Source organism: Amphibalanus amphitrite, unplaced genomic scaffold (assembly GCF_019059575.1).
Source record: "Amphibalanus amphitrite isolate SeventyFive unplaced genomic scaffold, NRLGWU_Aamphi_draft 001931F_arrow, whole genome shotgun sequence".
Taxonomy (NCBI): Eukaryota; Metazoa; Arthropoda; class Thecostraca; order Balanomorpha; family Balanidae; genus Amphibalanus; species Amphibalanus amphitrite.
This window is the reverse complement of record NW_024883424.1, coordinates 48,964-76,387: the sequence shown is the minus strand read 5'-3', so window position 1 is coordinate 76,387 and position 27,424 is coordinate 48,964. Positions and strand designations below refer to the sequence as shown.

General features: G+C 52.7%; 1 protein-coding gene across 1 annotated transcript; it reads left to right on the top strand.

Annotated features, from left to right (window-relative positions):
- The first annotated feature begins 2,100 nt into the window (after window positions 1-2,100).
- Window positions 2,101-26,692, top strand: LOC122375826 (homeobox protein Hox-A2-like). Its single transcript, XM_043355362.1, has 3 exons — window positions 2,101-2,128; window positions 7,609-7,781; window positions 24,924-26,692. The coding sequence occupies exons 1-3, from the start codon at window positions 2,101-2,103 to the stop codon at window positions 25,140-25,142; spliced, it is 420 nt and encodes a 139-aa protein (XP_043211297.1). The 3' UTR covers window positions 25,143-26,692.
- The last annotated feature ends 732 nt before the right edge of the window (window positions 26,693-27,424 follow it).

The following is a 27,424-nucleotide window of genomic DNA, read 5'->3' as shown; positions in this document are numbered from 1 at the left end:
ACACCTGAGTATTCCGCCCCAGGGTCGATGAGCAGCCGGATATTAACAGCCTCATTATTCAAACATTTAGCGTCACCCGGGGACGGCCCTGCACGCCGGCCGGTCCGAGGGATGGTGTTGAAATTCGGCGGACCGGCCCCGCCCCTTCCATACATTAACTGGCCACGTTTGCATCGGAGAAAAACGCCGCAGCTGAGCCGCCGGAACAGCTGTAATTAACAACACGAGTCCCGTTTGTGAGGGACGTAAATCAGGGGCCGCGGTATGCCGCGCGGGGCCAGCCACCGGTCCGCAGCTCAGAGCCGCCCTCCGGCGCTCTGTCGATAGTCAGTAGCTGCTGACGCCGGGACGCCGCGACGATCCGACGCCATATTGTGACATGCTTGTCCTCTGCATGCACAAGAGCTATTTAGGTACCGGCAAAGACATCCGCTCACCGAAACTTCAATAACAATGTAAGAAACGAATGTGACATACAACAAGGTGCTGTCTTTCACTGTTGATTCCAGTCATTGATACTATTTTCAGGATGTTCTCCTTAATGTTCACGCCAAATTTCACCCTGTTTTGTTGTTAAACATGTTTATGTGAGATATGAACAGTGTTTCCATACATGCACTTTGCTAGTTTCCTATTTTTATCAGGTATTTTTACTTAACTGTTTGACCTGGTCAAGCACATAATCGTTCCACCTTTTCTTTTACACATGTAGGTGTACCCTTTGATGTCTTCCTTCGGCGAACGAAAACCGGACCTACACTACGGTTTTCTGTGGGACAGGAGCTACAGCAGGTACAAAAAGCTGTGGGAGTCGGTGTCATTCCCACCACAGCGGGCACTTGGCACCGCTCGCGCTGCAGCGGCAGTGCTCACTGTCCAATCCGGGAGCGTGGGCCGCGCAGAGATTTCGGCTATGATCCCGGCAATGGTGGCCAAAAAGACAGTTTTGGCTCTGCTTTAAATCGGTTGGGGCTGCTTTTTATGTGTCATCAAAAATGTATGGTGTAGCTTGTTTGATGCCATCACTACTCACAAAGTCGAGAAAAAATTCGTTTTGTAAAGCTCTTTAGATAGGTTCTGTCATAAACAGCAAAGAGCAATGCCATCAACAGAGTGCTAGGATATCTGTTTCTCGATGCTTAACACATACGTATACATAAAGTGAATTCATCTGAATACTGAGGTGTGTAATAACTAATATGGCCGACTTTTCAATTGAAGCCCATCCTCCAATATTCAATATTCATCTGTCTCGATCGGTATGCTCTAGCAGACTTGCTCAAGCACATCATCAAAAGTTACGAGGTTTGGCCGGGTGCACTGATCGCCAAGTGCCCGTCTCTTCAGCCCCGTTCGATGCTAATAGACAGGCCTCCTTTGATTATGCATTCCATCGTCGTTCGCTGTGTTCGTTAACACGAGTTGGCTGTCAGGATACCACGTGACTGTGCACATCTGGCCAACAGCAGAAAGCCAGCGAACGATAGGGCTGCAGGGGTGCCTGACAAGGGATGATAGGACCAGAGGTAGGTCCACAAAGGGATGATCGGGTGCAAGTATTCCAGCCATAGGACGATAGAACCGGAGGTATGCCCACCACGGGACGTTAGGGTTACCAGTATGCCTGTCACGTGACGATACGCTATGACCTACATGTTGTGCCCTCCCGAGCTCTGACTGGGCCGGAAAAAGATCCAACCATATCAGGGTGCAGGGTGCATGGCGCAACACTGCGACCCCCGTAGCCGGGCGGCAGACGGTTGATCGGCACACGGCAGTAGGACACTAATTGGCCGTGTGTGACGTGGGTCCAGTCGGCACACTCACTGCTCCGGCCGCAATTAAACCCGTTATTACGGCCACTAATGACGGCCCCTATTTACACTGAGGTCCGGCGCCGGCCGCGGGGGCCGGGAGACGCCCCCAGCCCCGCGCCGACTGACACGCATAAAAATTACCTCCTGTTCCGACGATCATATCAAACATAGAGCCCGGCACCATTACCGCGGCGCGGAGGAAGCTGCCAACTCTGTGTCGGCCGGCTAATTGTTTCCAGCGGCTGCCGGCGGGGGGTATTACACCCAATTAGGGCCTTTCAAGATGACCGAATCACTCGCCGAGTCGCCCGGTAAGAGTCAAAGTCTGAACGCGCGGCCGCAAACTGCCGACACGTTGGTCGTTGCCGGCGGGCCGGGCGCGGGGCCGGGCCGGCCGCACCCCGCAGCACTGTCCGGCGCGGGGCCGGGCCGGCCGGCTCCCAGGCGCGCCGCGGACGCCGCAGGTGCGCCGCTGCCGTCGACAGGCGCGCCGGCCGCGGCTCGCAGCTCTCAGCGGGCGGTCGCCGGCTGCGGTCTCGGCTGACGGCTCTATTACCCGCATGCCGCTCTCAGCGGGACGCGCTGTTAATCTAACGACCATTAGTTTTTGCGGTCGTCCCGGGATTGGATCTACACAAATGTTTGCTTAGCTGGATGATAATTTATTTTGTATGTATTTACGAGACGGTCGGCCGGCCGGCCGGCCGGACGGCTGGCCGGACGGTCCTACGAACCGGTCGGTCGCCGCGTCCCGGCCATCAGTTCCCTCATCTCACCGTCACCGATCATGGCAGCGTACAGACGGCGAACAAAAGCTCGCTCCCAGCGGCGATGCATCACCTCTGCGGCTGGCGGTGCGTCGGTTTTGTCTCGGCGCGGCGGAGGCGTTTTTCGGCGTCCGTCCGTGTCAGGACGAGGACAGGTGACAGAGATGGACACATCCCGCGACCGACCGGACCGATCCGGGCGATCACATCGGCATCGCACGCCGGCATTCCACTGATCCGATAAACGCTGTAACTAGTGACATTTAGGCAGGTCAGATCGGTCAACGCTGTAACTAGTGACGTGTAGGCAGGTATAGGATCGGTCAGCGCTGTAACTAGTGACATTTAGGCAGGTCAGATCGGTCAGCGCTGTAACTAGTGACATTCAGGCAGGTCAGATCGGCCAGCGCTGTAACATATATGACATTTAGGTAGGTCAGATCGGTTTCAGGCTGATTAGCTGTTCTGACTGGTTCAGGTTGACATAGGCGCTACAAAAATGCACAGCTGGACATGAATATTGAAGAGCTCGACGGCATGCAATTATGACATGCTTGTTAAGCAGTGTTGACATTTCACAGCGTCTCATTGACCTTTCTAAGCCATCAACAGCCGATATAGGTAATTCAAAACCACCAATGCATTAATAATATCAGGCACTTTCCTTCATAATTCTTTTTCTGTGAGCCAGTACGTTTCAAAATTCCAACACAACCTTTTAACTGCATTTTCATACAACCAAGTTGTCCACCAAGATGCTGGACCTCCGTTATCTCTCGTATTTCACTGTCAGGTGTGTTCTCGTCTCAGGCTATGGTTACCTACATCTCACGTCCCACTATGTCCTCCGCTGTTCTGCATCTCTCCTCCCCGCTGTGGCATCCTTCTGTTGTTCTTGCAGCCTTCAGCAGCCTGCCTACTCCTTGTTGCATCCTTACACCGCGGGCAGTGCTAATAGCCGCCCATCTGGAGGCCAGCGCAGTCCCTCACGCCACAATCTCCTCGGGTTGTGTTATCGCGGAGCGGCCAGCACACGACCTTTCTCCTTCCTCCGTGAGCTACTCCTCGGATGGATGTCTGCCGGCCGGCCGGTCTGCCGAACTTAGCAGCCGCGTCGGTCCGCGGCCCGACCGCTCCGCCTGACAAGCAATTAATTGGCGCCGCTTTATCGCCGTATTAGCATGGACGAGACAGATGCGCGCGCTGAGCAGCCTCACCGACGTATGCAAACTCAGGTGGCCGGCACAGGAGAGAAGACAGAGGGAGGGAGGGGAAGAGGGAGAGGAAAACAACAGTGAGGGCATCGGGAGCGGTAGTGGGGCAAATTGGCTAATTAGGAGGCTGCATAGATGAAATGCGCACGTATGTAAGCATTTTCGCACATTGTCTGAAGTCTGATCTGTCTGGACTTAAATTTTCATCGAATATGGATGTGAAACTCTACTCATGTTTGCACAGATTTGGGATCTGCCGCAATGTTTTGGCGCACCCGGCGCGACCTCGGCGACGTCAGCGACCACAGCAGCTCGGCGCGCGCCGCCGCAGCCCTCCGGTCCGGGGCGGCGCCCGACCGCCCGGGGCCGACACCCCTTTGACGGGCCGGGGCAGGAAGACCGACATTTGGCCGTCAGCGCGACGGCCGCTCTAATTGAGATGATTGTCTGCGGCCGGACATCAGTCTCCGCCCACGGCTGATGTCAGAGACCCGCAGCACACTCCGCGGGCCGGGCGGACAGCTCTCGGCGCGGAGGTGCCGTGTCGAACTGGGCGGCCCGTGCGCCGGCGCTGCACAGTCCACGGAGCGCTAATGATGACGGATGGCCGCCGAAGTGCCGAGCTGTGCCAACCCGTAATGAGCTGACGCGTCCGCCGCCGGCCAACGTTGCACAAAGAGCGCTGGGCGCGTCAACTCGGCAACAAACCTCGACGGGTGCCGCCAGGACGCCGAGGCAACTTCGGCTAGCTGCTTAATTGCGTTTGGCTCTGCCTGGGGTTCGGTCTCTTCCATGATGGTTTTGATGCATTTTATCTGACATTTCATCCGATCTGACCATCCAACAGATCAAAGGCCCTGATAGTTGTTGACAAGTTTTAACAACTCTGGCTTTACGAGGTTTTCGCATTTTGGCAGCATGGCTGTGGCGAAAGCTGAAGATTGTCTGTCAGCTTGGCTGGAAGTCTCAGCTAGTCAGCTAGTCTGTCACCTAGGCCAGGCCGTCTCGCTCTTATCTCCGTCCTTATAGGCAAAGTTCGGGGAGTTGGCGTCTCTTCAGTGGGTGTCACTCACACAGTGTCTCTCTGCAGTGGGTGTCACTCACCCAGCGTCTCTCTGCAGTGGATGTTGCTCTCCCAGAGGCCGTCCAGCGGGTGTCGCTCTCGGTCGCTCCTCGCCCAGCATCTCTCTGCAGTGGGTGTCGCTCTCCCAGAGTCTGTCCACCACGGGTGTCGTTCTCGGTCGCTGCTCGCCCGGCGTCTGGGCGGAGGCGCGCCGCGGTGGCATCCGCGGTGTCCAACGCCGCCTCATCTGGCCAGACCGTGCCATCAATCTGCCGCCCGCGACGGTTGGGTTACCGCAGCTCCATAAACGTCGCAGAGACCCGATCTCGGCCCTGATTACAGGTGGTGGACCCGTGGGCCAGCGGGGGCCGGCGGGGACCTGTGGGGCCAGTGGCGACCGGCGGGGACCTGTGGGCCAGCGGGGGCCGCTGCCCGGCGAAGGGCGAGGAGCCATTGAGGAATGGGGATCACCGGTGCATCTGTAAGACCCATTGGGACCATCATGGACTGGCAGCGGGCAGTCGGAGCCAGCGATAAAGGTCAACCATTGTTCAGGCTTAGTGAACATCATCAAGGATTGACTTACAAAATGGAAAGCATGTAAATGTTCAAATATTGGGATCAAAGGAATATCAGGCTATTTGGCGATTCCTTTTCGGGTTATTTGTTGCATCAAACATGATCTCATGATAAATTATGGCGTAATTGTGATCGCTTGGTAAATAGGGTAGAAAATAGCGACCTCATCCAGAATCACTGCGCTCATAAGTTGCAGGATTGAGATGTCCGTGATGCCTTGCAATGCCGAGACTTCGCTTATCCAACCGGCGCGTAGGCTCGACGGTTGCCGCGCAGCCGATGCGGCCGGCCTTTCCGATTCTGCCCCATCGCCTCCGTTCAGTGGTATCCATGCACTAGTTCCCTCCACTCCCGACCTCTCTCCTCTGACGTTCGCCCCCTCTCTCCTCCCCGGTCACCCTCGCACGTTTCCCTGGGGCCGATATTTCCTCTCGATTCACCAGCCGATTCGATTAGCGGTCGTTAGGCTCAGCGGCCCGCATGTTGCATGTCTAATAGGAGAGAGCGCCGACAGCCGGTAACAAGAGCCGCCCGGCAGCGGGCCAGCCCAGAAGGGAGCGCTGAGCCCTCTCCGGCCGGCCAGCCCACAGACCTTGGAGATGATGGAGTGGGATAAGAGGGAGGAACAGATGAGCGATCCTCCACCGGCTGCCACCGAGCTATCACCGCGCCCCGCCCCGAATCTGCATAGATTACCTCCATAACGTCTTCATTAGAGAGCTGACCGGCCGGTGGAGCGGTACGGCGTGCCGGACGGGCGGTGTGGACTGCGGCCGGGCGCACCAGAGGGGCTGGGACGACCGGCGCTGCCGCCCAGCCGCCATTATACACCGGTCCCCCGGCACTATCATTAGCAGTGTGCTGCTCTGCCGACATGGTGCAGATTACCAGTGCAAACTCACTTGTTACAGTCATGCTAAAAAGCACATTAAATGTAAATACAATGTAAATGTTCATAAATTGGCAATTACTTAACTGATTTAGGGTCGTTATATATTACACTGCGCAGTACCCGGTAATTATTGACGGCTAACAGGCCCAGTCATTGCCAGCCGGACGCGCTTAGAGGCGACCGACACGCCTCGCGGCGCGGCCAGCGCGAACCCGACAGAACCAGTATGGCCGGCAGGTGGGATTATAACCAGAAGGCGTGGTTCTGAGCGTGGTTTCGCCGTGGTTCTGCCCGGGTCTTATCGTGAGTATGCGATGACGACGTAGTTTCTGCTGTAGCTTGATCATCTACCATGGCTGTGTAATTCAGCTCTCAGCAGCCAAGACGGGTCTTTGAGGCCAAGTGTGGGCGGGTCTGCTGTAGCGAAATGTCAAGAGAGGCATTCGACGGATGAACTGTCAAACACAACGGCAGCATCACTAGGCTCAACCTATCGCAGTACTGCCGAGCTGACAGACGTTTTTCCATCGGCCGCTCAGAGCCGTGTCTGTCAGTCGGACACTGACACCGAGGGACGAGCCTGACCTAGCCCGCGGCGGTCCGAGAACGACACAGAAGCCCACGCCGGGCAGCCAGAAGAACACGTGTTGGCGACGATCACTCAGGATTAGGGCCGCGCAGAGGTGTTTGAGCCCTGAGTGATGCTGACTTCAGCCGATAGAGATGCCATCATGACCCCATTCAGACTAAGCCGATCAGCACGCGCTGTTCGGCGGCCGCGTGGACACGTGATCGGCATCCGCCTTGTCGATCCGTGCCCCTCCCCTCTCACCCCTTCCCCTCGCCTGCCTGCAACAGCTGGCTGGGGTCTCCTCACGCCTCTGCTGACCTTAGCGACCGCCTCCATCTGTATATACAGCAGCTTGCGCGGAACTTGCTGCGGACTCGTGCGGAACATCGTGATATTTGTGTTTTATGCGAGGACTCGTAAATTGGGCATAGCATAAGGGTGCGTCCTCTCCATCACGACTCCGCTGTCACGCCCCGAACATTCCTCAGTACTCTCTGCCGAGGCCCTCTTTGGGATACCCTAAAACCTGATAAAGGTTCGGACTTCGAAAGCGTCCTGCTTAAATTTGTCACCCACAGGTTCTGACAAACCTCATTCTCCCTTCGGATTCTGATAAGTTCACGTTTCTCGGCGTGTTCTGACATTGGTCCTCGGAGTGTTTCTGTTCTCTGCAGTGTCTGACGGGCCTTCCTCTTCTGTTCTCAGGTCCACATCTCCCCGAGTTTCTGTTCCAACCGTTTCGGAAACCCAAGCGGATCAGAACAGCGTTCTCACCAACACAGCTGTTGAAGCTGGAGCACGCCTTCGAGAAAAACCACTACGTGGTGGGGCAGGAGCGCAAGCAGCTGGCGCAGACGCTGAGTCTTTCAGAGACACAGGTATGTCCATGGTCGGAACGAAGTGACAATCAATCAGATGGATTGCTGATTTTTCTCGGGCTTACTTAATCAATGGTACGGGTGGATGACATTCTCCAATACGGGAGACTTTTTAAAAACACATTTTTTGTGGTCCAGGTGACGCACTAAAAAAAAACATGTGATTGAAAAGCACACATGTCCTTCGTATCGCTTCGATGTCCTGTTGGCTCCGGCTTTGACGATGTCACAAAGAGCGCATCCAATCCATTCCATTGCCTGCTCTTACCGCGCCTTGTTGGCTGTCGCCTTTCACGAAGTATTCGTACATCTGTCAACTTCTCTCCTCCCGACTCCCTGTCACCAGAAATAGATCATCCATCCTTCCTCTGATACAAAGTCCCTGTTATCAGGAGTGAATATGTTAATCGCCCATCGGCCATTGTTCCCTCGACCCCTTCCCTGTTGCCAAGTGAGTACCTACCTATCCACCTCAGCGTTTGTTTCCGTGACCTGTAAATAGGCAGCTGCAGCTCCGATTGCCCGCTGTTGGCGGAGGCAGCTCGCTGCCACTGCCCGCCGCAAACACGATTTTCCCCGGAAATGCAGCCAGCGCTGACGTCACAACGTTTGCGGCCATTTTTTGCCGCCCGGAAAATGGTCGGTCTGTCTGGTGCGGTGCGGGACCGCAAAGCGTCGTCAGGTGCACGGCGGCACAGACACGCTGGGCAAATAGAGTTGTCATGTAGTCGCATGAAACTGTCGGCTTCTCTTATATCGTGTGGGATTTGAAAATTGCCGTCAGGAAATAATTCACGGAAGAAAATGCTGGATATGTTTTAATCGCGGCATATCACGTAGTGTATTAACATTCAACGCAAATAACTGAATAGATGGTAGCTGATTCGGCTAACAAAGCGGCTAGACAGTCATGAAGTATTTTCGGTCGTGACGGGATGGGTTAAATGAGTCACGCTCAGCTCTGCGGCACGCAAATGTGACGTCATATTTGGTCCAGAGTGATACTATAGCCGTCAGTGACGTCAGATAGCTATGCCAGCCACCACGACTGTCAGCCACTCTAAATAGTAAATCATTACGTCAATACGAGCCGTGCTGTCGCGCCGTGCCGTGCCGTGCCGTGCCGTGCCGTGCCGTGCCGTGCCGTGCTGCCGTCTTTACCGTATCCGCGGAGCCGCCGCTCTGTCCCGTTTTTCGGCGACGCCGGACGGCCGTGTCTGCCGACGCTGTCACGGGGACCGAGGGGCGGACGACCCGTCCGGTCGGCCCAGTCCCCGAGAGGTGTATAGTACGATGATGCATTGACTCCTCAACCAGCTGACGTTTACGACAGCGACAAAGGGCGCGGAACATGGATCGATTGGACATAGAATATATGTAATCAAGGATCTGAATCAGCGCCGGGTTTTTGTCGGCCTGCCGACCATGTCGTTTAACATTCCATGTCTAACATGCCAGTCGCGCTCGACTCTGTCTTTTTGTGACAATCTGTACAATTAAGGAGGTATGCTCGCTGGTTTGTTCCTCGGCGCGGCTCGCCGCGAGCGCCGGTCGTTCTCAGTCCGCCTCACCCTAACCCTCCTCGGTCGGCCGCCGACTGACGTCATCACACAGGTGACGTCATCACCGCCGACTGGACACGAGTGACGTCACTGTGTGAGGACTCAATCCCAGCCGGTGCCAGCTGTGGCGAAACCGGTTTTACAGTGATATCTGAAAAAGGCGGCTAAGGTCGCTCTCCAACCAACCATGGCACGGGCTATTTTGAACGAATGCCGAGCTGGTGCTCTCTCAAAACCTAAATCTAGGTATCACGCACATATTATCATCCGTTCACACGCAGACTTCCTGTCAAAATTAGGGCAGCGCCGTTTGGCAGGGCTCACATGTTAGTGAAACATCTCCGCTCCAGGCTCCTGATCTTTGGAATGTGTGTCTTCATTGCGAGTGCTCATCACGCAGCGCGTCACTTCTCGTAACAGTGCGCCACTCCCCAGAGTGCGGCACTCCTCGCCACCGGGCGTCGCTGCTCGCCACCGGCGCTGCTGCCGGTCGGCAGGCAAGATGGCGTCGCTGGGCTTATTGAAACGTCAGCCGTCAGTCTGGCACGCCGCGCCCCATTGGATGCGCCGCCGCCGCCGCCGCAGCCGCCGCCGCCGTTGCGACACAACCGGAACGAAGTGGCACGGGCGGCGCGGCGGCGGCGGCGGCGGCGTGCGAGCGAGTGTTCACTCTGGGTATTTTGATAGAGATGTAGCGAGGGGCTATGCACCGCACAGCATATAATTGATCTACTCACAAGGACAATATCAGAAGGAAAAAAACTGATGAATCTTGCAAGATATTTAAAGACAAAACTAATTTACCTCATTGCAACAGAATGTGCCAATCAAACAAGACTGATTGAGTAGGCATACACAACAGTTCCAAATGACACAACACAACAGAGCTAAATACGCCAGGTGTATGACAGACAAAGCCACGCTGCGGCCAGCGTTTTTACGGACTGGTATTCGATCGTTAATGGTGGGCTAACAGGAGCGTCACGGACTCCCCCACCGACCGGCTGCCGTCGGCGAGCGACCCTCCCGGACCGGTTCGCTGGGCTCGCCTCTGCGGCGGCACTGATGGATGTAAATTGAACAGATTGGAACACGGTCCGATCCTGTAATACAAAGCGGCTCGAATGTTGGGCAGCATTTTTACGTCGAATATGGGATAAATCCGATGGCTGTCGGAACGTGCATGGCATCTGAGTGGTGCCCGTCGCTGACCGACGCGCCGTCGACCGTTAGACGCGGCGACGGTCGATCTGACCCATAGACATGTCCCGTGAGACGTACACACACCGGTCGAGGATACTAAATACGGACAGCTAAGGTGCAAGATGTCATGCAACGGGTGGCACAGTGCTGACCCATCAGTGCGCTCCGGTATAGGTAGACCATTCAGCAGACTGCTCTCCTCTCCGCCAAGGCAGCTGGCGAAGAAACTAGGCCGTAGCGAGGCAGGGTGTATAGCTGCCGAAGCTGGCCATGGAGAAGCTGCCGAAGTTGGTAGCTGGCCATGGAGAAGGAGTTGGTAGTTGCTGGAGAGCGAGAGGGCTGGTAACTATAGGAGAGAGATCATCAGCTTCAGCAGCTCCCAGAAAGGGATGGGCAGCTGCCGGGTGGGAGGAATCTGCTCGGAAGATGGGTAACTGTCGACGGAGAAAAAGTGGAAAGTCTGACTTGGACACCTGCTATGAACTCAGCTAGCTATCTGGTGGTGATCAACTGCTTGAGAAAAACGAGCATGGTATCAGGGAATAGGCGTTTAGTTGGTCATTAGATATTGGTCAGTTTTTTTTAGGTCTTTGAGCGGGACTTGGCTGGGGCGGTGGGGCGGTGGGGTGGCGGCGCCGGCCTCAGCAGCGCCGCTCCCTCCACAGCCCCGGTCTGATTAACCGCTCTGCTAGAGCACCACTAACTGCCCATTGCAGCTACCATTGTGAGAAACCTAATTGGAGATCAATTAATTGTGGGCGGGCGGCGGCTCGATCGCTCTCGTCCCGCTCCCTGTTTGCTTATTGCAACGGTTGATTTTCTAATCCCGCGCTAATGAAGTGAGTCGTTGAAAGCTAAATAATTTAAGACATGGGAGGCCTGATTGCAAGCGCAAGTGACGCCTTTAATTGCTGGGGTCGAAATGCTAATTAACTGTTGCAATTCACTCGGTGCTTGCAGCGGCGTATTTAGAAAATCGCGAAGGGGGGGGCCAAGGGTTTGGAGGGCGCCACCTCACCCAAGGAGGGCGCCATACGGTCGCGAGATAAAAAATCGCTCAGTGGGGGTTGGGGGGTTGGGAGGCGTTTTTTACCATGCCACCAGTTTTTTTTTTGCGTAACCTCGTATAGGTCGTGCTGCATTGATTTTGCATCGTGTGTATTCTTTATACTCCAGGTCACAAAAGGTCAAGTGTTCTTGAAATGCTGCGCCGAAGGCGCGCGAAATTTTTGAAAACAACCTTTTCCTCCGCTTTTTAGGCACGCCTTTTATACGATCACTGTTCAAAGCTCCTCTCGCTCTTTTACCAAATTTGAAGGTGTAAAAAATACCTAAGGTTTGGTCGGGCCGCTGCCACACAAACTGTACAGAAAGCTTGGCTCATGGGTGTCGATGTATAAAAGTTTATTGGCGGTGGCATATCTACGCACCAGATCACCGTATCGGATTGATACCGGAGCGCGAGATGCGTAAACATCATCCAAATTACCTCAGACCAGCCTTCATAGCCTTCTCACAGATGCATACAGTGTACCCACATAACCAGTTTCAATCACCGAAACTTCAGATGCCTGCTGTTGCGCCCGAACCTGTTGACAATACTTAATCGTAATCCATATAGATGCCATGATGCACGTAAAGTAGGATCAATCCGTTAAGACCAAAGACGTGTTTTATGCATCGTAGAGCGTAGATAGTTTTGGTAGGTATAGATACTTCATTCATTGTGCTGAATGCACGTTCATTTGTGGCAGTTTTCACAGGCAAGACATCAACTATGTGCAATAGAACGACTAAGTTGAAAAACATGCCAAAGGAGTAAATAAATGATAGGAGGGCAGCGATCAACGGATGTTGCCAATAGGTAGAAGGGCTGCGATCCACAGGAGGGCACTAATAGGTAGAAGAGCCCCGATCAACATCCCGAGTTTCGACAGTAGGGCACCGATAGGTAGGAAGTTGGCGAGCAGCAGGAGGGCGCCAATGGATAGAAGGGCAGCGATCAACAGGAGGGCACCAATAGGTAGGAGGGCGCCGATCAACAATCAACAGGAGGGCGCCACCAGGTAAGAGGGTGGCGAGGAACAGGAGAGCACCAATAGGAGGGTGGCGATCAACAAGAGGTCGCCAATAGGTGGGAGGGCGGTCATCAACTGGAAGTCGCCAATGAGCGGAAGGGTGACGATTAAAATGGGGGTGGCAATGGTGAGGAGGGCGCCTTTGCTCAAGAGGATGACACGAACAGGAGGGCGTCTGTGCGGAGGGCGCTGGTCAACAGGAAGGTGCCAGTGGATAGGAGGGCGGTGATCAACAGGAGGGTGCCAGTGGTTAGGAGGGCGGCGATCTACACGAGGGCGCCAATAGGAGAAGGGCCCCGATTAACATTCAACAGGAAGGACTAGGGAACCAATAGGTAGGAGGGCGGCACTGAACAAGAGGGTGCCAAAAGGGAGAAAAGCGGCCTTCAAAATTTCACATGAGGGCTCAATAGGTAGGAGAGCGCCAATAATTATGAGGACGCCGATCAGCAGAAGGGCGGCAATGTGTAGCAGGGTGGCGACCTACAGGAGGGTGCCTTCGGGTGAGAGGGCGCTTATTTACAGGACAGCGGCTTACATAGGCGACCACCGTTACGCTTAGAGAGCTACAGCCTACAAATGTGGTTGGAGGGCGCCCGAGGGAGCCCTCCAACCGTATTTGGAGGGCGTATTTGGAATGGGCGTCTTCCGAGGGCGCCCTCCATCCGTATTTTCCCTGTAAACACATTCGCGATTGGAGGGCGCCCTCCAGTCGCGATTGTTTTTCGATTCGATTATATCACAATTGCATTTGCGATTGGAGGGCGCCTTCGGCGCCCTCCAATCGCAAAGGGCGCCTTCGGCGCCCAAGGGGGGGGGGCCATGGCCCAGTGGCCCCCCCCCTGCCTACGCCCCTGGGTGCTTGAAATATGCAGGGCTGAGCGAGAATGTGCTATAGCGAGTACGGCAGCTGACTCGCCTGTTCTGCTGGCATTACCCGAAATGAGACATGTTTCGACGGAATGACAAATGCTCCAACCGCCTCGCCAAACGAATTGCCGTCGCTGAATGTCCAATGCTGGCTGTATGTTCTCGTGCTTAAATGAAGGACGTAATACACATTCCTACAGTCCGCACATTATCATAATGAGCACGAAACAGGGGTAGTAATTACATTCTGTTGAATTGATAGCCGCAAATAATTCATATCGCTTTGCTTTGTGGTGTGCTTTGCGTTTAAATAGTCAGGAACTCCTTAACAGTGCATGCATTATTATGGTGTAGCACATAACTTACACTGTCAGAGAATGTTTATTTTTCAGCAACAGCTTTCTGACAATTTAACCCTCGCCGGCCTATAGGGGGTGCCGCCCCCATAGGGTTTTTTTCAAGATAGCTCCGAACACGCTGGCGATAGAGAGCTGAAACTTGGCATACCTGACCTTTGATTCAAGTCGGATCTTTTGACACCAACCGCATTTTTAGGTCAGGTCAGGTCACTGACCTATGACGTCATAAGTGAACCTCTGCACGGTCTTCAGATGTCGCAACTTCGCAACGCCCTCACTGCCAGAGGAGATGTCACAGGGAAATGAAACTTGCAGGATCTAGTATCCATTATGAGTCTCACAACTTGTATATCTCGGATTTTTCCTAAAGGTCATATGAGGTCAGGTCATTTTAGTGACCTCACCATTATAAGTCAATGGGGAAAAATGGAAACTGCTATTCTAGCGCCGGGAACGATCTCCAACTATCTCAAGCACACAGAATCGTGATGTGATTTGATGCAGTCCTTGCAAGGTTAGATGCGTCATTTTTGCAATGTTGACATTGCGTGACGTCATTTATGACGTCATCAAGGTCGTATTAGTTTTTCGTCAATAACTCTTGATCAAATTGAGCTAGCGAGTCGGGAAAACCACCAGTGGACTCAGGAAGACCTGCCAAATCGAATGATATGCGACATGATCTCTTTCGACCAACTTCGTGACCTGGGGGTGCTGACCTGATCTTGACCTGAGGTCAACACCCTAAGTTGACCTGACCCGAACAAAAAGTATATCATTCGACGAGCCTGAGCGAGGCGAACACGATGCTGCCAAAATCGCGGCTCTGCGGCCATTTTTTGCGAAGTTATTCACCAAAAACTGAACCGTACCTTGGGGCACTTGACCTGAACTCAGAGGTCACCGGTTGACCTAGGACCTTAAAATCGGGTACCAATCTCTGCGTCTCGTAACGGCGCACACGCTCGTTTTTTCCGCGACGCGCTAGCTCCACCAGGGGCGAAACAGCGAGGGGGGTCGTACCCGCCCCCCCCCCCCTCGGCCGGCGCGTATGTAGAAAACCAATAGGTCCGGCGAGGGTTAACTGAAGGTGCGAAAGACATAGAATGGCGGAAGACACCTTCTGCACCATAACGTAGTAATCAGGCCTTTAGAGGCCCATAAACTTCATTATGTGGAAAAGCTCACAACGGAAGACCTCACCTCTGCGTCGCGTGTAATCAGTAAGCCAGTGGTACCCCGTTGTCCACCCGTCTCTGTGCACGCTGATGTTGCGTGGCGGGCGTCTCAGCGACCTCCGGTCGTTCCCAGCGCGGAGAGACGACGCGGCGATAGTCTGCGGCGCGTCGTTTTTGTCACCGCTGTGTTGTTAGCCGGCGCCGCGTTCGTCACTGTCGCCCACCACTTGTTGACCGACCGTCACCTGTCGGGGCCAGCGGCTGCTGCGGCCGACACAGAGATGCCGCTATTGTAGACTGGCAGGCGCGCCGTAAAGCGAGAAAAGTCAGTCTAGGACGGGCCGTGGACGAGAAAAGTCAGTTTAGGAAGGACTGTGGGAGAAGAGTCAGCCTAAGACGGGATATGGACGAGAAAAGACAACCAATGGCGGGATTTGGACGAGAAAAGTTCGTCTTATGACGGGCTTTGGACGAGAAAAGTCAGCCTAGGACAGGTTGTGGACAAGAAAAGTTAGCCTAGGATAGGTTGTGGACGAGGAGTCTAAAAAGTCAGTCTGAGACGAGGCCGTGGACGAGGAACCTCAGTCTGAGACGAGACCGTGGACGAGGAACCTCAGTCTGAGTCGGATTGTAGAGGACATCCGTCAGTCCAGAGTGAGCTGGATGGGAACATATCTGTCTGAAACGAACCAAAGGTGGAGTAGATAGCCGCAGCACAGCCGGCTGAACCATGTCAGGACCCTAAACGCCGTCTGGCCCCTATAGCATCAGACCTGTCCTCACTCCTCGCCATCTGGTAGATGCAGACCGTCATCCGCAATCGGCATGACAGATGTCGACACTCCGCGTGTCGGTCTGTCATACACGGAGTGTCCGTCTGCAGCGCGGCCGACAGGTGCATTTAACATGAGTTCCCGTCTATCTGACGCAACGCTACCGACCACCGGACACCTCTGCACCCGTGCTGACAGTTTAATGAATACATGTTTAGTGGTTTGACCAGCATCCCTTTTATCCCTACAGCGGCTGTGGTAGACAGAGTTACATATCACGAGACATACAATACCGTAGCAACCCAAACCATATTGCCTAGTTTGACCAATCACAAATTTTGAACTATTCCAGCTACTATGCATTGACCGTCCCTTTAAAAGAGGACAAGTCCCTTGTTAGACCTAATGAAGAGTGAAGACCATCGACCACACAAGATCAGCCTTGCTACTTGATAGAACAGTACATACCCGCTTATGCCTCTGAAATATCGCTCCGCGGGACTTCGAAATCCGTTCCCATCACGGATGGCCGTTCCCTTTTGCAGAGAGCCGTCAACATCAAATGAGAACCTCGCCATGCCATCCAGAGAGGCATTCTACCCTACCGGGTAGTCGTCAGTCGAGGAGGGTGATTAGGCCGAGGACCATTAACTGGCGCCGCATGTATTGTTCTTCACCTTTTCGCTTCCTGCAAAAGTTGTCTTTTATCGACGAGGATAATCCCTCACATACCGAACACTGCATCTTCAGCATAGGGAAGGCCGGCCAAGATAATGCTGTTAACCATCTTCACTAAGGACTGTCCCATCAGCGAAGACTATTTTATTGTTGATTGTTACCAGTAAAGACGATCAGGGCCCTCAGCTACCGATGAGGACAACTCTCCTTCCACCGTGAATCCTCCTTGGGGCGGAACAAGGATCGTCTCTTGCACCACATACACTGAGGACCGTCTGGCGCCTATAGCCCCGTCCCTCCGTTACGGACCGGCACGGGACAGACTCGACACCGGTCGCCGGCCGCTCACATCTCTGTCCAGCTGCTGATAGCAGTCAGCGATACGCTAAACGGCCGTCCACCGTCTGCGATGAAGACATTATTCGTGGCGCATTCTAATCGGATGGGACAGCGGGAGCGCCGCGCCGGTCCGCACGACTGGCTGCTGCCGACAGCGGGACGCTGCCGCTGCTGCAGCGGAGTAGAGGTGGTTGGTGACGGGAGATAGCTGTGGACGGGGGGTGCCTGTGGACGGGAGGTGGCTGTGGACGGGAGGTGGATGTGGACGGGAGGTGGACGTGGACAGGAGATAGCTGAAGACAGAAACTGGTTGAAGAAGAAGCTGAATGTGAAGGCAGGGAGTGGCGGTGAAAGAGCTTGATGAGGAAGAACTGGTGAACATGGTCAAGGCCTGTATCACTATTCACTTTATCAGTGATGACAGATGCTGTGTGTGGACGGAGCTGGCTTGAAGAATTTCTGTTCGAAACGCCTGGCGCTGGTCATCTTTGTCAACACTAAGGTAACGATACATCTCGGACAATCGGATGAGACGTATTTCATTTATGATTGCTGTCAGTTCGAACGGTGCTGAGTTCTGACCACAGCGAGGGGCGTTTTGGGAAAAAGGACCTGCCGTCTTTGCCCGCAAACCACGCCCTGTCCTCCCGTGCCGAGTCGTATCGTACCCTGAGGCAGCCACCAAAGACAGGCCTGCGGGATCAACTGTCGTCGAGCTTTTTTGACCGCGTACACGATCACAGTCGGCCGGCCAGGCGTGACAATTCGTGAGTTCTAGACAGAAAAGTGTTCGTTTTGCTGGTTACCAGTGCAGGGCATAGAACACGAGCTGTGAGCCACGACAGTAAACTCAAATAGGCACTCGTATTAGGAAGGAGAAGTGCATATTACATGATGGCCATAGGTCTAAAGCTAGACCGGTCATAGTAACGTCAAAGCAACGTCAATTTTTAGTGTCAGCCATAGAAGCCACAATAGCAGTCAGGGGTGGCAGCAACAGTGTAGCAGGCAGCAGCGGTGGTGGCAGTAGCGGTAACAGCATGCCAGCGGCACGGGATGCAGCGGCGGCGCCACGATCTGTGCCTTATCGGCCCATCTCACGGCCAGCCGCGCCAGCATCACGCCAGTCACGAACGATAACGCCGCAATTAACCCGCGCCCCGTAGGGGGGGGGCCGAAACGGCCCCCCCCTGTCCTTTTCGGTCGATATCTCCTAAACCGCTTCAGATATCGCCACCAAACTTTCAGGACCCCTCCGGGCATCAATTTTACACATTGTGACCAAAAATTTTTCCAGAGGCTATGATAGGTTGGCCACAAATGACGTCAGAATGACGTCATGTTCTGTCATTTTCGACCGAAAAAAGACCTTCGCGAGAAGACCTGTCAGGCCTACAGCTTTGAAGATACAGAAAAATGATCAAGACATAAAAGGTGTAGAATTGACAGGGCTACAAAACTGCTATCTCGGATTTTTGAAATTTTTGAGTTTTGAACCCCAAAAATAAAAAAAAAAACATTTTTTTGGATATATTAGCCAAAAAATCCAAAAAGTTTTTTGAGTTTCAAAAAAACCGGAATATATGTGATAGTACCTACCGTCTTCTATCTACATACCAAATTTCAGATCGATACCTCGTTTTTTGGCCAAGTTATAGCGAAAAAACTGTTCAAAATTGATGACGTCAAATTTTCAAACTCAATTTTTGGCAGTTCTAGACCTCGTAGAGCAAAACAAAGACCACCATTAGACTCCCCGTGACGAGCTGCATCGAATCGATGCCCATTTTATGCAAAAATATCAACTTTGAAATTTGACCTTATTTGACCTGACCTTGACCTGACCTTCACCAAAACGTGACCTAGGCCGGCCCCAAAGGCTGCCTAACCCACATAATCGCATTTGTCATGTAAAATGGACCATAAAACATGTATCACACGACACTTTCATATTGTGACCCCGGTGACCTGACCTCGCTGTGACCTGACCTGGTATCAGTGACCTCAGATAGCAAAGTATTTGTTTGACGAACAATGTACCATCGATGGTTTTCAATAAATTACCAATTAACTCGATTTCACAACACATTTCTTGAAATGCCTGTGAACGGTGAAAATCTGACCTTTGACCTGACCTGTGACGTCATCGGTTTGACCTAGGTCAATGAAATTTGGTCACAAGGTAGTTCCCGGGTGGGGCTATCGAACGCCGTTTGAATTTTGAAAATCGGCCGGTAACTTTCCGAGATCTTAGGGGGGGCCGAAACGCCCCCCCCCCTACGGGTGGTAGGGTCCGCCGGTAGCCCTACGGGGCGCGGGTTAATAGCCGCGTCCGCTACTGATTCCGGCGCGGCGTGACGTCACGGCGACGCATCTGGCGCACCTGCGGCCGCCAGCGCCGCAGTGCCAAAAATGTCCCCACAAAACGTTCACAATGAGTGCGGTAATTGTCCACAATATGGACATTAATTACTATGGGCCCGCGAAAGCGGCATCATTGTGGCAGAGTTTTGTGAAGAAGACGGCGCTGCGGATGGTGCCGGCGACGCGGACTGTAATTAAGAGTCATTATCGGAGCATATGCAGCGCACTGCTCTCCTAAACACATACATACATACACACACGATTCAATGGTAATAAACAGCGGCGCCACAATTAGCCTCTGTGCCAGCAAACAAAAATATCCGCTCGCCGACTAAGTGGCTCAATTATGACAGTTTATGTGTCGGTCATAAAAAAGAAGCTGGAGCTAGAGCCCCGAACGCTTCATTTCGCCAACACCTCGCGGTCCATCTGACATTGTTCTGAAATGGAGACCGCGGCCCCACCGGCACGGCCTTCCGGTCGCAGCTAAAATACACATACTGGTGTGAAGCGTGGATGGGCTTAATGTGCTCAATTCATGATGACAATGGGTAGAGGATGACGCCGCGGTTTTCGAGCGTGCCCTGGCCCCTGAGGTCGTTGGAAAACTTCCGATCTTCCGAGTACAAGTTACGGTTCATGCGTTGAGTCATCTTACTCAAAAATGTCAACCTCCTATCTTCTTATTTTTATCCATCCCATACCCATACCCTTTTTATCTATCCCATATATCTATCCCATATCCATTTCTTATTTCTGTCTTCCATTAAATCTTGACAGTAATTCTTTTTCTCTCCTCTCTAGCTCCTTCCTTTCTTTCCTTCTTTCTTTCTTTCTTTCTTTCTTTCTTTCTTTCTTTCTTTCTTTCTTTCTTTCTTTCTTTCTTTCTTTCTTTCTTTCTTTCTTTCTTTCTTTCTTTCTTTCTTTCTTTCTTTCTTTTTTTCTTTCTTTCTTTCTTTCTTTCTTTCTTTCTTTCTTTCTTTCTTTCTTTCTTTCTTTCTTTCTTTCCTATCCTTTCTCAAACCCCTAAATACTTCTTGCCTCTTCCTCCTCTCTCCGCGCAGTCACGCCGTGCAGTCAGTCTCAGCTGGACAGAGGGCCTCGCCGACCGTCCCACCCAGCTGTCGTGTCGCCACGTCACCAATCCATCGCCAGTGACCGGCTCAATTTGTAGTCGTCTCGGTGGACGAAACCCGTTGACCACCAGACACCAATGTCATCGCCGCTAGTCACCAAGCTTTTCTCATCCTACTGAGATCTGCCACGGCACCGCTAGCTCTGAGGCGAATGTGGCGCACAGGAGCTGAATTGGCGCAGCTGGGCCTCTGCGCCGAGGCTCACAATTGAGACACGGCCGTAGTTCATTCACGCTGCTGTTGCTATTAGCCTAACGGCTGCAGCATCAGCGTAACGCCGTTTTGAATTCCCGCAATGCAGTCGTTATTTCATTGCGTGTAAGTAGCAACGAATTTTAACTGCCCCGTAAAGGTTATTAATTGTTGATTAATTCTATTACTCATCTTCGCAGTCGTCTTGGGATGGCGCATGCATTAATGCGCCGGCGAGGCGGTCCGGTCAGCTCTTTGGCCATTAAAAGCCGGACTTTGTGACTTAATGATCGGGCATGACTAAGGGTGTCACGGAATGGGCTGCACAGTGCACACGGCACCAGTGGAATGGACCGGACGCAGGACCGGCGGAATGGGCTGGACACGGGACTGGCTGAATGGACCGGACGCAGGACCGGCGGAATAGGCTGGACACGGGACTGGCGGAATGGGAGGGACGGGGTCGGCGGAATGGGCTGCACACGGGACTGGCGGAATGGGAGGTACGGAGTCGGCGGAATTGACGAGATGCATGACTGGAGGAATAGGCGGGACGCAGGACTGGAATGGGCACGGGGCCGGCGGTGCATCCAGCAGCAGTCGTATGCAATAAGCATTGCAAGCCGAGCAGCAGATACCGCGGGCTGAACAGCGGGCAGCGACGAACAGGTACGGGGTGGGTGTGTACCGCTGAACTGGGGCTGAATACGATGTACGAACACATCTCCCGTGAAAGCCGCATGCTTCCAGCTACGCTGACAGTTCTAATTTGTCTACACATAAGTCACAAGTAGGTATCAACGCAAGCTCCGAACAGCATGTTAAGTGAAATGTAATCAATCGATAGGTATTTGACAGATTTTGTAAGAACTTCATGAAGACGTGCAGTGATCTACGGCCATGAACAAAAGCTGCAGAACATTTGGTGCTATCACTAATTAAGCTCTTCATTCCATATCTCCTCACGTGTACTGAGTGGAATGGGCTGTGGTTACGTTTCGTGTTTTATAACAGAGGGAGCGGGAAGGGAAAATTACTTCAGTTTGTCAATGCTCCATTGTGGTTTTAAAACTCCTTCATAACTGTCATGTCTCCTTAATTAATAAAAGTATCAGGCTTTCATTTATAAACATAGGGTGGAGATTTATCATCATATTTGATAAAGTGGCAATGCAGTTTATTTAATGTCGAAAGCTATAATGCGACTAGAAATTCTATTCTTGCTCATGAGCAAATAGTAGTTGGCATTTATAGTTTTTATGAGATGATGTCTGAAACGAGTGTTGGCTGGAATATGGACTAATTTGGTGGATTTTCACGAGCTGTGTGGCTTCGAGGAAGTGGCCGGATCGAAGGCCGCCTGAGCGTGATTCTCTGGATCGGAGGCTGCGGGGTAGCCCGCTGAACGTGATCGAGCTGAGCCGATCGGTTCGATCACAGCAGTGGCGTGCCGAGGAGTCTGGGGGTGGCGGCGACCATGAGCACGTGAGCGCTGAACGCTGAACCCTGCTGAATGAGCAAAGATACTGGCCTGGCCACTCCGTAACTCAGTATCCAGTGCTCACTTGGCTGTTGACTACAGTTCATTGGACAATGACCATTGACCACTGACCACTGACCGCTAACCACTGACCAACTTTTAGTGACCACTGACCAATGACCATTGACTACTGACTACTGAGCACCAGCCAGAAACAACCGACGACTGACGACTGACTGACCGCTGACCATGTCTGATGACTGACAGGGCGTGCTCCTACCACACCTCCCCCGATCCGCGCCGTCCCTCCCTCTCGGTGCAGGACGCCCACCACCGTCCGCCCGCAGCCCGCAGCCGGCGCTATTGAAAATAATCGCCTCATGTCTTGGCCGTTAATCCAGTCAGACGAGCCCGCACCCCGCTGCAGCCTGAACGCGCGGACTCGAATTAGCCCGTGGTGCTGAGACGTGCCAGATCGCTCGCAGGCGATCGGTTCGGCGGCAGGGCCGGGTCATGAGCGCCTCACCCCGGCTGACGCACGGTTGCAGCAGGTAGCCGCCAACTCTCAACTCAAAAGAGTAGTAGCTTTTATCCGTTGTGGTAGCAAAAGACCTATATTTCTATTCCTGGATCTCATGAAAGGACCTTTCGCACCTTAGAGGTCAGACGCGATCAACTTTCCTAACCAATAATTTGCTTATTGTTGTCTGACTTGTAATCCAAAGGAGCGGTGCAAAACTGCACAACTTGCTTACTGAGAGCCAGCTTTCACTTTGGCATCGCCGCTTTCTGTTTGTGGCTTCTATACCCTTTGAGGATTATTTAAGGATTTAATTATTGCTTTTCTTTGAACTCGCATAAATTGCACTTAATGATAACAACAGGTCGGCGATAGGACATTATTTGCGCTTTGACTTATGGTCAGTTTCTCCCTTCTGTATGGCTGTCAGCATTAGCAAAGCGCACTACCCTGTCATTCTACCACCGCCACAATGTCAACAGCGGCGATATGGGTGAATTCTGCACCATATAATGGACAGGTAGGAGTCAAATGAGTAAAGGTAATCGCAGCACACAGTGCGGAACCCAGGCTCTAATGGACATCCGGCACGGCCCAAACGACCCTCTGCGGTCACTTCGACTCGTCAGTGCGCCCTTCCGCCGGCTGTCAGTCAGGTCACCGGTCACCGGACAGGACCATATACGCGGCCGGAATGACTTGACCCGCTGCTGCAGTGCCGAGCTGGCTAGTGCGGCTGTATTGCAGTGACCCACTGCCACACCGCAGTGTCCCACTGCCTCACTGCAATAAGACAGGCGAGTTGAGTGCAATGCTGCTAGGCGTGCAGGCAGTCAATGTGCAACGGTCATAGGTATAATGTCCGACCCCATACCTATGCAGTATGCTTGTTGAACTAACAGCGACCACTCAGAGTGTGTTACAGCGACCACTCGTAGATCTGCCCAGACATCCCCCAAAGTCCAGCGTCCCTCGGTTGCTAGCAGGTGGGAGCACCGCATGATAGCAGCCACCACTACGCCGTGCTACGACCACCGCCGTGCTCGCCGGGTAGGCGTGGCGCTACGGCTCCTCGGTCACGTGATTCGGCGTGTCTTTACGGCGCGCTGCGGACACGCGAACTGTGCTCGCCGGCGCTGCCAGGGCGATAGCCGGCCCCTGCCTGCTGCCGGCACGATGCGGACACCATTAGGACTCATTAGACTTGAAAGCATGTAGGAAAACACGCCGTTGGCTGTAGCGATGTGCTGATTGTCGGGCTCAGCTCGGTGGCTATTGGACAGTTTGCTATTCACGCAGAGGTGAACCCTGTCCACCGCGAGGAAGTTGTATCCGCGACGGGTGTAGCAGGCCCCCGTGTAGCTGGGAGTCATATTAGCATTACATTCGCTGAAATGTCTGATGATATATATGCACTTGTAAGGAATTGTCGTCATTAAAGCCGCCAAGCATAACTAAATGAGACCTGCCGACAAAATCCACTCAGTAAATTTTCGCCAGCTAGTTATTTTATTATGCTGACTATGGCTGACTATAAAACTCTGAATAAAACAGCTGCAAATTGGCACATGATATTAATCAAAGTCTTCATGACTCGTGACGCCCGGCAATCATTTATTTCGCTCAGCATAATAATTTGCCAGTGTATGCTGTCGACGGCAAATTATATCTTCCGGTCGTTGAGCTGTTGTAACGGTGGAATGTGAGTTTTTGCCCTACGGTTGTGAAAGATCTTTACATCGAAGTAACACACGCCTAAGGCTGAATTTGAAAGTAGCACACTCCTAGTGGAGAGAGGAGCACATTCCAATCGTTTCCTACTAATGTTTTTAAAAGTACACCTTCGTCCTTCACCCATTAAAGATCGCCGTACCCCATATGCCCTCGCACCGATGCCAATGTTCTCAGGATGATTTTTATCACGTCAAAATTTAGGATAAATAATATCGTAAATAAGTAATTACTAACCACTTCTTTTCAGTAATCGTTTAGAGTCGCCGCCTTCCAAAGCTAGCCACGAACGAAAGCTGCATTTAACATTTGTCATTTTCTACAGGTATTCGTTACATGAACCATATGCTTGCACTACAGCCCCGACTCAAAAGAAAATCAAAGTATAAATAAACAGAGAATTGTCGACGTTGTGTATGTGTGGATCGAGATATGTCTTGCAGCATCTCGATTTCGATCTATATCGCAAAGGAGACGGAACAGAATGACAACAGTTTCTGTTGTTTTCGTTTCTGCGTTATCAAAACTTTTTGGAACGCATGACACTGAGTGACGAACCAACCACTTGTAGATGGGTCGCATGGATATGAACTACGCCAAAACGCTCAACAACATTCCCTCATCGATATCCTTCGTCACTGGCCGAGTCACTGAGCTGCTACCGTTCTGTTCCCTCCAGGTGAAGGTGTGGTTCCAGAACCGGCGCACCAAGCACAAACGCTCGTCGGACGGCGGCGAGGGCGGCGAGGGCGGTGACGGAGGTGACGGCGCCGAGGCCGGAGAGAGCAGCGAGGGCGGAGCCGTCTCAGAGGAGGGCGGCTCGTCGGCGCACCCCGCCGTCGACTCCGACTCCGACTCTGAGGATAACGCCGGCGCCGGTATTGACGTCACCAACTGAGGCGACCGAGTTACTGGTATTAGGGATCGCTGAGTCGGAAGCTGACAGTGCTGACCTGAGGCACTGGTGATGCGCTTTACTTAGCCTGGCTCGTACCGCACCAGGATGCGACTTTCTGGACACTATACCGGCACTCGGTCCCCAGTGCGCCTGATTGGTCGGTGTTTGCGCATTGGAACGCTTCCTCTTCATTTATGCTATGAATAGGCGATGCTGATTATTCGATATCGTGTGTTGATTGACGCTCGTAGGCAGACCTCATTAATTTTGAAATGACTCGAGTATTATGTGATGCCGACAGGCGGCCCTTCGCGAGCAGCCAGCTATGATGTGTACGTCATTCACTAATCACGACATCTGCCGGCCCTAAGCAGTTTCTATGTGCGCATACATAGCAGCAATCTTTTTCTAATGTTCTTTCCTCTTTTCTGACGGCCCTTGCGACAACATCTCTTAGGATGCTCGGTGATCTTGATAAGTGGCCCATGCAGCACTCAGGTACAACTCTACTCAGCGCACCATGCACTATTACTATGCGGAAACGGTAAAGCTCTGCTGACGTAAATGAAATTTATACATAAGCCAGTCATTTCGCTAAATAGTCGACACCTGTTGGTTGCGCCGGGCGGTGAGGATGACTCCGGGCGGGCGGTTTATGTGGGATGATAGGGCGGAGATACACCGCAGCTGATGGCACTTGCAGTTTATCCAGGATTTAGTCTGCATTTAGACGCATGACGGCAATGGCTGCTCCTTTCGGCGAAATCCGCCGGGCCCAGGTGTACGGCCGGAATCCTGAACTACACGATGGCAGGCCTGCAACTGCGTATTGCACTGCAGAGCCAGGATTAGCTATGGTGAAAGGCGACGGTGGTGGAGCGGCTGCACTCAATGCACCATTTCCATTCAGCCTTTTATGAGCGCTATGGTTAAGCACTTCCTATTCGCTGTAAAAAGAACAGCCACTTGAGTAGGTCATTGGTACTTCAGAATTTCAAAATCCCTGAATGGTAGCCTTTCACAAATATCGCACCCTTTGCATGCTCTTCTGAATGAATATCTGTTCGTGATGAGTGATAACATCCGACCAACTCTAATAACGTGAGACCGTTGCAGCTGCAATTTGTAAATGAGGTCGGAGGAATGGAATGAAAGGAGAACCAAAGTAATCGAATATTTTGCTTTTGACAGCCCTTTTACACCAGCATATGCCTGTCTGGTGTGGATAACCTTGCAGAGTGCAGAGCGCAGTGCTCATCCAATTAGTAATGAAAGTCGCTTGTTGCCAGGCGCCAGCCATTGGCTAGGTTCACAGCTTATTCGCAGTTCAACATTCTTTTCTTTATTGACTTATTCTTGCTATTCTCGCCACATTCCGTATTTAAATGCACGAGGCCTTTTTTGTCTTTATGGCTGCTATTCTGTCAAAAATACCTTTCCCATGTGTATTACAGAAAACCCCGTTTTGGTCATGCTCACCGATGAGATTATGAACATGCTTCCAGCCAGCTAACGAGCCATCCGTGTGCCACTGAGCTATTTCCTTATTGACTTTTTTTTAGTTTAGGTGGTCTTTTGAAAAATAACATATCGGACACCACATCAAAACTAACGCTTAGACAACTGCTTCTGCTAGGTGAGATAGGTATAGCGTCCCTTGACGTTACATACATACATTACATACATACATACATGTATGTCCAATGTCCATTCCTCAATACAAAACTGACTTCACCCTCTTCCTTCACTGCCTCATCCTGGGCCTCAACCTTCAGCATCACTCAACCCACTTCAACCTGACCCAACTTCACCCGACCCAACATCCCTTCCGACCCGACCTGACCCGACCCGACCCGACCCGACCCGACCCGACCCGTCGTAGCCCTCCTTCATACTGTAGCGTTGTGAGTTGTGACCGAGGCCAGATACCTACTGCGTGGGCTGGCCCATTTATTTAATGTGTGCTCGAATGGTGATATTGACGCGTCGTGCTGACGACGTGCTGCGCGCATTTGCGCTCGTCTGCGTTTGCGCTCGTTTCAGCGCACCTGTGCGCATTTGTGCGCATTTGTGCGCATTTGTTTGCGTGCTGCGGCGGCGGCACGCGGTGGTCGCTTATTCTGCGCTGCGTCGCATCGGCTTGTCTTTGGACCTGCGCCGGAGCGCGACTGTAGGCACTGTCACACAGCTCCACCGCTGTTTGTTAGGCGCCACCAGCAGTCACCGCGTCGTAGGCCGCGCCTGTATGTACCCGCGAGTGTAACCACTTGTTTGTTGTGTCC